The 11,038-nt window shown below is 42.6% G+C and overlaps 1 protein-coding gene across 6 annotated transcripts in view; it reads left to right on the plus strand.

Moving 5' to 3' along the window:
* Positions 1-11,038, plus strand: part of DAB1 (DAB adaptor protein 1) — a 407,123-nt gene that overhangs the window by 119,473 nt on the left and 276,612 nt on the right. For all 6 annotated transcript variants that reach the window (XM_047727154.1, XM_047727155.1, XM_047727156.1 and 3 more), the window contains exon 2: positions 2,881-3,083. In XM_047727154.1, coding sequence (XP_047583110.1) covers positions 3,017-3,083 — 67 coding nt within the window. In that variant the 5' untranslated portion in view covers positions 2,881-3,016. The remainder of the gene's footprint in view (positions 1-2,880; positions 3,084-11,038) is intronic.

The raw sequence follows: 11,038 nt of genomic DNA on the forward strand, positions 1-11,038 counted from the left end.
CTTCAGGAATATTAAATTACTGCAGATTGTGTGGAGCAAAGAAACATTATTGAAGCATTTCACAATTCTAGGCGAGTCTGAATTTAACTGATAGGGTTTCACAGCTTTTACTGGGGAAAAATGATTTCAGTTGTCACATGGTTCCTGGTCCTTGGGGGACTTTAATCTCCTTAATTACAAAGAAATGAATTTCCTAAATAATTTGGAGTTACTTCACAGCATTTTCCCAACCTCTGGCATTTGGAAAATTAAAGGAGATGCCAAGACCGGGGCTGTGGTATAGCTTCTCTCCTTACTGCGGCTTCCTTATTGAAGTTTTTATTTGAAATAATGTTGGTTTCCTTTCATTATTGATATCAGGGTGTTCTTCAGAAATGCACAAGCAATGCTTTATAACACTTGAACACAGTCCCCATTTGTTGAACAAGCAGTGTTGGAGATATCCACGGGATAGGGAGAGGTGCTGTATGGTGCTTTATGAAGTTGAAGGGGAAAACACGGCCCAGTTCCCATCCAGTTTTATATAGGAACTTTTTTATTTTTAAGGATTTTATTTATTTATTTAACAGAGATCACAAGTAGGCAGAGAGAGAGGAGGACGCAGGCTACCTGCTGAGCAGCCCAGCAGAGAGCCCAATGCGGGACTCGATCCCAGGACCCTGGGATCATAACCTGAGCTGAAGACAGAGGCTTTAACCCACTGAGCCACCCAGGCACCCCACCTTTGAGAAGTTTTAGTGACTCTTCCAAGCAAAGGAGAGTCCTTGCTCCTTTGTGTACCAGTGTACCTGGTGTCTGTGTGTGTGTGTGTTCCAGTTGTGTGTCCTGCAGTCCCTTACCTGCCTGACATCCCTGTTAGACTGAGCACCTGTGAGGACAGGAATAAAGAGTCCACACTCCTAGCCAGGGTGGCTGCATGGTAGCTGTCTCTTGACGTGAATGAGCCCGCATTTGGGCCTGGCTCGTCGTAGGTACTTTGTCACTGGCTGTGGCCATGAGATGATCAGTATTATTAAAAAATTTAATTATGTCTATGTAGGGCTTTGTGGCTCTGTCCTCTCTGTCATCTCCTGTGGGATGTCGTCTTCTGTCAGGGGAGAGGTCGGGAATTGGGGGTGAGGGCTAGTGGCGTGGTGCAGCTAGATGGCACAAGGGTGGCAAGGAAGGTTCCCATTTTCTGTGTTTGATTTCACGGACCCCATTCTAGGAAGATAGTTTTGCATTTTCCTTAGTTGTAGCTTTGGTTCCTATCGTTGAGACATCATTCAGGGCCAGCATCATTTAAAAAAAAAAAATTGCTTTTTAACAAATGAATAGACCAAGTATCTTTGGCTAAGGTGAGAATTTCCCTATTATCGGGCCTTCCCCTAATTTTATTGTCTTTTTATTTAAGTATAAACACACAGTGTTCTTTCAAGTGTACAGTGGAGTGACTCAGCTGTTCTCAGGGCTCATCACAGTTAAGTGTACTCTTTACCTCCTTTACCTGTTTCACCCATGCCCCCACCACCTCTCTCTGGTAACCCCTGGTTTGTTCTCTGCATATAGAAGTGTGTTTGTTTGCCTCTCTTCTTCTTTGTTTTGTTTCTTAAATTCCACATATGAGTGAAATCACACGGTGTTAGTCTTTCTCTGACATAGTTCACTCAGCATTATACCCTCTCACCATTTGTAACAACATGGATGAATCTAGAATACACAAAGCCTTCCTGTAGTTTTATGTGGCTTTTACATTAGACCTAGTTAAACCCTCCTTAGTTGTCATGATTGAGAGGTTTGGTTTACTGTTCTTTTTGAGCAGAAACTGGCATTCAGGGTCCGCCTTTCTGGATTCAACCTTTCTGGGTCTGTGGGATGAGCTCAGAATGGGCTTGCGCAGTTTAAAGACCCATTTCCAGCAGCTTTATCTTCATTTTCTTTAAAAATGGGATAACTAGTGAAATGTTTATTTTCGACTGAACTCTCCAATGTAACTCTCAGATAGATGGTCACTGGGAAAGATGGTTGACTCGACACAGGAGATACATTCATTCAATTTAACTGAAATCAAATGAGATAATGTATGTGAACCTGTAGCTGAGGGCAAAGTATAGAGTAAGTGCATAGTAAATACTAGCTGTAATTGAAGTGGTTGTATTATCATTATTATCATTATCCTCTCTTCCCAGCGCAGAGTCTGGACTTAATAGTACCTAGTAATGTGCGATGCATATTTATTAAAGAAAGAAAGAACGGAATGAGTGGCTGCCTGCTTCTTCTCTTTTGCTCCCCACATTAAATGCTTGTCTGCTCTTACAGCTGAGGAAAAAGCTGACATAAAAATTGGCTGGCTGGAAAGTTTCTCAGCCCCATTTGTCACCTTACCCTTGGAGCCCAATTGTATGTCAACTCCATGTCCCCGCTGATGCCTGGCAGTGAGGGAGAGACCACAGGTCACTTCCCTATGATCTGCTTTAGCCGCCATGGCTCTGATCAAGCTTGGCTGATGGATGGGTGCCCTGTTGTTGGAAATGTCTCCACGGGGTTGCTCAGGAAATACTCCTTTGCTGTATTTTCTGGGTGGCATCTACTGCTTGAAAGCAAGACACGTGGAAAACAAGGAGTTGGGTTTCGTCCTTCTTGGAAATCCAGAGTTTTAAAGAGATCTGTGTCGAGTTATGTACCTAGGTTGAGAGACCATGTTTCAGGTAGACCTGTCATTCCCTTTGCTACAAACCCTGTCAGTGGCTTGGTGACATCGAGTGAGCAGTTTGTACCCAGTGACCAAGGTTTTCCTGGTCTTGTATGTTTGACAGTCTGTTCTGCCACCACCCCCCGACTAATTTCTGTTGAACCTCATAAGGGTGATGATTCTGAACGTTCTCTTGGCTTGATTCGCAGCGCTCGGAAGGAGTGAATGAGATGTGCAGCTCGGAGCGTTGTTTCTGAAGGAAGGAGTTGTTGTCTTGAAGAGGAGTCCTCCATGAGCCTGGCCGAGGCCCGGGATCTGTGTGAAGTGGACTAAGGATTTAGTAGGATGTCAACTGAGACAGAACTTCAAGTAGCTGTGAAAACCAGCACCAAGAAAGACTCCAGAAAGAAAGGTAGGGCTGATTTGTTCCTTTCTTACTGGCTATTTATCTGTGCAGTGTTTTATCTCTGGAATGATTTATAGCACTGTCTTTGTGATGGCATATGTTTTTTAATGGGCGCTAGCATTATTTGTGTTTTCTGTACTCGCAGTGTATATTTTAATGGCTCACCATTATGCCTTGGGTAAAATCCAAAATTATTTTCCTAACATATAAAACCCTTCCTGGTATGCCTTCTACCCATCCCTCCAGTGAGCAACGTTCTCTGCCTAATCCTCCCACCCACCCCGCCTTATCCAACCTTGTTTATCCTCCAGGCATTCTGTCTCTTGGGGTTCACTTTTGCAGGTTTCCAAAGTTCTCAAATTCCAGCAGCACCAGAATCACCTGGAAGGCTTGTTAAAACACAGATGCTGGGTCTCATCCCCAGAATTTTGGGGTTCGGGAGGTCTGGGGTAGGGCCCACCCCTGCATTTAGAACAAATTCCCCAATTGTGCCGATGCCATTGTTTCAGAGTCCAGACTTTGGGAACCACTGGACAATTAATCTAGCGCAAAATCCTTTTGTCACTCCCCGCTTGTTCCTAGGCTGGCTCCCACTTAATCTTCAGGTCAGTCTTTCCTTCCTCCCCGCACTGGGTTAGTTGTTTTTGTTTGTTTTGCTGCAGGAGCACTTTGTTAGAATCTCACTTTATTCAAAATTTCCCATGTTTTTTGTTTATCGGCTGGACCAAGCATTCCTGCAGAGCCGGACCTCTCATTCACCCATCAACTGCAACACTTGGAACGTGCTTGACCCTGAGCGGGCACATAGAGACCTGCTAATGAGGACTGGCATGCATAGTATGGTAATGACGTAACTCTCACCCTCTCCGTGTTTTCTGGAGAATTGGGTCCCATGGCTTTATGACCATGCCTTTCAGGATGTTTGTCTCCCGGTTGCAATTAGGCGTAAGCGACTTCGTGCTGTGTGTTGTCTTTCTCTCCCTCATCTTCTGAGCTGCACGGAGGACGATTAATAGACTTCTCTTTCAGGTCTTGAAATCTGTCAATATGGGCTTGCAAACCAAGATGCACTCAGTTGCTTTGTATAAGCAGTGATTCGTTTGAGACACTACTGTGCCTGCCCCGTCATGTTTCGTGATGGCATTTGTCTGACACTCTATAGGAAACAAGTGACATAAATGTAATACACAGGCAGTTCCCAGACAGCCAAAATCTCAGGAAGGATGGTAAATGTTGCTTTGGATGTTTATTTGAAACACAAATATTTTGGAAGCAGCCTATTTTATTTGCTAAAACTTAATGTAAACCTTGTATTTCATGCATCATGGTCTAAGAATAATAGAAGGAAAGCAAGTCAGTGAGAGAGCAGGTCTTGGGAGAACTGCTACATGGAGAAAAATGATTGCAGAGCATGATAATGCACTAGAATTCAAATGCTTTTTCAGTGAAAACTGACAAGTTATATTTTTGCTTCAGATTTAACCTTTCCACTAAACTTGTGCTCTTGAATGCTTAATGCATTAAAAATTGTATCTTACTGAATATCTTTTCATTCTTAATTTTAAAATGCAAAACCAGGAGCTTTCTAAAATGAGGATTCAGGTTTTCAGAACATTGGCTTAGTTGAAGATTCGGGATAGGAGTATGAAGGTGACTTTTTAGAACCTCCTCATCTTCATGTCTTACAGGACTCTAAAATCAGCTCAATACATAATGCAAGGAATATCTCCTAGTGAGTGGCCAGTACCATGGAGTCTGGACAGGCAGACCTAGATTCAAATTATAGCTATGCCAGCTCCTAACTGTGTGACCTTAGAATGTTACTTAACCTCTCTGAGCATCTGTTTTCTCTCCTATAAGTAAGGATATTATATTAAAGTTCAGAGGCTTACTATGAAGAATAATTGAGATAAGACAGATTAAATACTTAGTATAGTACTTGGCATTTATTAAAGGATCAACAAAGAGCCTTTTTTTTTTTTAAATTTTTTTATTTTTTCAGCATAACAGTATTCATTATTTTTGCACCACACCCAGTGCTCCATGCAATCTGTGCCCTCTACAATACCCACCACCTGGTGCCCCCAACCTCCCACCCCCCACCCCTTCAAAATTCTCAGATCGTTTTTCAGAGTCCATAATCTCTCATGGTTCACCTCCCCTTCCAATTTCCCTCAACTCCCTTCTCCTCTCCATCTCCCCTTGTCCTCCATGCTATTTGTTATTAAAGAGCCTTTTTTTAAAAGATTTTATTCATTAATTTCACAGAGAAAGTGGAGGGGGGGTGACGGAGCAAGCACCAACAGGGGGAGAGGGAGAGGGAAAAGCAGGCTTCTCCCTGAGAAGGGAGCCTGACTTGGGGCTTGATATCAGGACCCTGGGATCGTGACCTGAGTTGAAGATTGATGTTTGACTGAGCCACACAAGTGCCCTAACAAAGAGCCTTTATGTGTGTTTTTCCTCTTCCTGTTCTCTTTTTCCTTCCCTTTTCTCCTTATCCTTCTCTCCTTACTACTTGTTATCTCCTTTCTTCCTGTCCTCTCTCTCCATTTCCCTCCTCTCTTCCTTTCTCTTTCTCTTCTCCCATTTCTGTACTCTTCTTCTTCTTCTTCTTCTTTTTTTTTTTTTTCAAAGATTCTGTTTATTTATTTGAGCTAGACAGAGAGAAACCATGAGTTGTGGGGAGGAAGAGGGAGAGGGGGAGGGAGAATTAGACTCCCTAATGAGCAGGCAGCCCAATGCGGGACTTGATCTCAGGACCCTGCCGAAGGCAGCTGATTAACCGACTAAGCCAACCCACCCAGGTGCCCCTCTGTGCTCTTCTCCTCCTCCTCTTCATTTTCATCATCAGCATAATACTGTTTGCTCTTACCCATTCTAGAACCATGGGGATCTTAAAAAGTATATAGCTGATTTGTCCCAAAGTAAGATTTTACGATTGTTCTTAGCTATGTAACAGTGATAAACAATATGTGTTCTTGATCGACTTCTCTGGCTCATGAAAGCACATACCCACATTCAAAATGAGAGAGAATGTGCTCCTAACAGGATTAATTTATTTCTTACTCTTCAGTTTTCCCTGTGGAAAAATAAGTATTCCATTAAGCAAATGTTGCTGACTGAGCCAAAATATGTAGAATTTTAAATGGAAATGTTAACAGTTTATTTATTGATCTTGACTCTTGAATATAAAGCATTACTAAAGTTTGTTACTAATTCTTCCAATTCCTCTTTGATTTTCTATGGAGGCAACATAGAACCTCATAAGTAGGTTTATGTCTTCCTCTCTGATCCTTAAGTAATTCTTTTTCTTGTCTTATTGCATTAGCTGGGTCTGTCAGTACAATATTTAGTAATAGGAGGTATTCTTAACTTGATCTTCAATTAATGGAAGTGCTTCTAAGTTTCCTGTAACTGTGATATTTGAATTTTTACTAGAGTTTTTTTTTTTATTATTTCTTCTTCATTTATTGTTTTGGAAGTGTTATTGTTTTTTAATAAATCCTGAATTTGGACATTGAATTTTGTCATATGCTCTTTCTATATTTATTTCAATGATTATACATATTTTTCCTCTCAATTTATATCACAGTGGATTTTACTGATAGATTTTTCTAGACTTCATTTCTAAGGTAAATATTACTCTTTCATGATATATTATTTTCTATATATAGATTCGATTTTTTGGTATTTTACTTAGGATTTTGAGATCTATATTCATCAGCATGATTAGCATATAACTTTCTTTTCTTGAAGAATCTTCGTGCCTGGTAGTAAAGTTTTTAATTTCATACAGTGATTTTTTTGGTGCTCAGGAAATACTGAATGATATTTAAGCCCTTTTCTGAAAAAATGGTTTTCTTTTTAAAGTAATTTTATTTGACTTTTTAGAACGTATATATTCTCTTAACTGAAAATTAAAACAGAAAATTAAGCATGCCTAATCCCATTATTCAAAAATAACTGCTCTGGACTGTTTTCAGGATGTGTGTTGAGATCAAACTAATTCATACAGTTTCATATCCTGCTTTGTTATTTGACATTATATCATAAGTACATTTCTCATATTATTACATGATATTATAGACTAGAGGGGGTGTTTTTGCCCCTTTGGCAAGATTTAGATGGTTCCTGGGGCAGATATTTTATTTCCTAAAAGAGAATACCGGACAATACGGGTCATCTATCAAGAGTGAGAGTGGCATAAAGAAAAGTTAAAAGGCCCTTTAGAATTTCTCACAAACGTACCACCCGCTTCTTTAATCCAGGCTTTTGAAAGGAAGTCAGAGAGTTTCCCACACAAGTCACCCAGGGGCATATTTCACCATAAAATGCATTTCTCGACAGGCCCTATAGGAGACGTAACTGGAGTATTCACAATTCAAATAAGGAAGACTTGAACGTAGTAAGAAATAAAGTTGTTTTCCTCATTTCATTTTTATTGGATTGTGTTGCTACACATGCAGCTTGTCCAAAGGTGCCTATTCCGGGAGTGGAGTTGATGGAGGACGGGAATGTAGATTTTCAGGTCCGTTACCTGCCATCAAAGGGGGAGAACAGCTGATGCGATTCTGGTTATTTATAAACCCCACACCAGGCCACCCAGTGGAAGACTGTGAGAGAGGAAGGGTCCCAGGTGAGCAGGTGCAGGAGTCTTTGGGGACAGTGCCCGGGGATTTCAGTCAGCGCCACCTGGCAGCCGAGGGTGGTAGAAAGAGCACTCACTTCAGAGCCAGACCTGGTTTTGAATTCTAATTCTTTTCCCTCTTGCTGTGTAACCAGAGCTGGGTTATTTAGCCTCTTAGAGCCCTGCCTCAATGAGTGTGTGTGCGTGCACGTACGCAAATAATACTTACCAGAAGGGCGGGGCAGGGGGGCATCATGGGTGAAGGTCCAGCATGGGAGCCACAGCGTGGCTGCCCTTTTCCTTCTGAGATCACAGTTCAGCTCTGTCTCCTGATCTTCTAGAAACACCTGCAAATAAACTTACTCACTTTCCATGTATTAGAGTTATGTCCAAGGATCATTAGTTAGCAAAAGAATAATAACAACAAAATGCTACCTTATTTGCTCCCTAAAAGATTCGGCCCCGAGCATCCGAGCCCTGATGGGTCTAGAAGTTGGTGGCCATATGGCACACGCATTAACTTTGGAGCCCCAGCAAGCTGAGTTTTAACCCTGGCTGTGTGCCTTAGTAGCTGTGTGAACTATTGGGAAGTTTCTTTTTTCTTCTTTTTTTTTTAAAATCTTTTTATTTTAAAATTTTATTTATTTATTTATTAATCAGAGAGAGAGAGAGAGAGAGAGAGAGCACAAGCAGGGGGAGTGGCAGGCAGAGGGAGAAGCAGTCTCTCCACTGAGCAGGAATCCCAATGCGGGACTCGATTCTAGGACCCTAGGATCATGACCTGAGTCAAAGGCAGCTGCTTATCCGATTTTAACCATCCAGGCGTCCCTATTGGGAGATGTCTTAAAAATTCTGGTTAGTTTTGGTTAATGAATGGTTTCAGTAATGCCATAGGGGTTCTCATCCTTCACTTGGTCAGTTAGCCCTGGAAACTATCCTATTAACTAGGGCTTACCCCTGAGGAGCTTGTACAGTGCCATCACATTCATCATCTGATTGGATCCTTGGGACTGGGGTAATTAATTAAAAAAATTCTTATTATGACGCCTGTGGTTGCAGAGCTGCTGTTTCCCTGCTTCTGCCTGCTGCTCTTGCCCTGCAGGGAGGCTGTCTGCCATCTGTCAAGACCTTAGCCCAGGGCTCCTGCCTCGGGCCACTTCCGCTTTTCCAGCTTCCGTTTCCTCAGGCACCAAACGGAGGCGGAAATTAGATCTGGGCAACCAAATCTGAAACCTGGAGGAAGCATTAATGAACGAATGAGGTCTTTTGTCCACAAGGATTTATCCAGCCCCAGTATGAGCCCTGCCGGCAGTCAGTGTTCTGTGGGGAGAGAGAAGTTTCTGGAAAGGAGACCCTGACTGCAGGCAGTTCATGTAGTTGAAGACCTTCCACCTCAGGAGTCCCTTCTGATTTTTTATAGTCTCATCCTCTCCTTGAAAAGACCTGTTCTCTGCTTTGCAGCTTTGATTCATTCTCATCCTATCACTACTCAAAAGTTAATGTTTTATTTTTACCCCACACTCATATTTGTTCCTTAAAATATGGCACATTCCTCATAATAAAATAATTCTTAAACTCTTTTCACGGCTTTTCTGACTTAAAAGCAAGTGAGTTTTCATCTTCATAAACACGCGTAAGACAATATTCTAAAAGAAACCTGAGTAAGTTCTCTAGAAATGGAGAAACAGAAAGGGTTCTAAGGAATTTACATTCGGAGGCTAGCTGGAGCCTCTTGCTCACAGATGAGCTTCTCGAAAGAAGGACTTGCCGCTGGTCACTCCTTTGGGTAGTGGCAGAGGCAGGGCTGGAGGCCAGGAACGGCTCCCATGGCTGGTGTTCCTCCAGCTCCTTAGACTGCAGACAACTTAACCTTCTTGGGATTGCCCTCTTGGTGTGTTTGTTCCCTCTTCTTTACACTGAAGACTCCTGGAAGAGGTCATGCCTTAGAAGCAGATGAACTTTAGTTTGATTTAAGACTTGACACGATGTCTGCTTGCATGTCTCAGGTGAGCTACTCTAACTTTCTAAAGCTCAGCTTCTTCATCCATAAAACAGGGACAAGAGCACCTATCTCGAAGTGCTGTCATGAGGATTACACGAGTGAATAAACCTACAACACCCAACACAATTCTCTGTACATAGACCCAGGATGAGGAACTTTCCCTTTCCCTCCAGCACCCCAGCTCCTCACTCAGCCCCGAGAGGCAGCACGTCTCCTAGTGCTGTATGACATCAGGGAATAGTAGAAGGCGCCCTTTCCTCCAGAGGCACCTGGGGGTATCCCTGAGAAGAAGGAACTGGTTCATCTTCCAATGGATGCTTGTTTCAATAATAATGGACAAGGCAGACAGGAAATACAAAGGAGAACAGACCGTGTTGTTAAGGTATAAATGTTTATTAATAGCCATCATTTGTGTTGTGCTTCCTGCATGCAAACCATTTTAGATAAACTGTCCCCAAGGAGCCCAAATCTTACATCGCCCCATGGAACACATGAGAAAATAACGTTCAGAAAGATCAAGAGACTTGCTCTGGGTCACGTGGTTTGTCTACATAAGCTGGAAAGCCCTGGGTCTGCCAGACATTAACGTCTGTGTGGTCTTCCCTGAAAACATGCTCTGGGTTTGCCCTGTGCCTTGATGCTGGAGGCTGGTGGTTCCGACAGAATTACAGGGGGGGCTACACTCTTTTTTGGCAGGGGAGGCATGGAAACCAATGAGGCACATCACACAGATTTATGGCACCATTCTGCCTTGGCAGGGTTTTGGATCTTGGTGTGCTAATTGTTCTCTCCTGACTCTGTGATTTGCAGGCTTTGGAAATTCAAAATCCAGGATTTAATTACATGATGACATCAATTTCTCTGAGGTTGATCCATAAAGCTCTGGGGCTGAAGGGCTTGGGAGGGAGGGAATACTGTTTTGGGTCAAGAAGTCCAGTCCTTTATGGTAGGACTGGCTGTCAGATCATATGATGTGTGGTGGGGAGAGGATTCTGTACTCTGCGAGCACATGGTCTTGAATTTATTACAGGACACATCACTCACTGTGGCCATTCCCTGAAGACAAACTCATTTCAGGTTTCATTGGTGACTTAGTTCTGGGCTTCACTTTAACTGGTTCCTTTATAAGAAGTCAGGCTTTCTTCAAGACCTCCTTCACATCCCTTTCTTCCCTGAATGTGTTGTATAACCCCAGCAGCATACCAAAGAGGATAACACCCCAAGCAAGCCATCTGAGTTTTGGTCCCCATGTCTTTGTCACTTGGCCTTCTCTTACCCTGAGCCACACCAAGCTTCAGTTCCCAGAACTCACCTCTGTGACACCTATGTGTC

This window comes from Lutra lutra, chromosome 4, assembly GCF_902655055.1.
Source record: "Lutra lutra chromosome 4, mLutLut1.2, whole genome shotgun sequence".
NCBI classification, from domain to species: domain Eukaryota; kingdom Metazoa; phylum Chordata; class Mammalia; order Carnivora; family Mustelidae; genus Lutra; species Lutra lutra.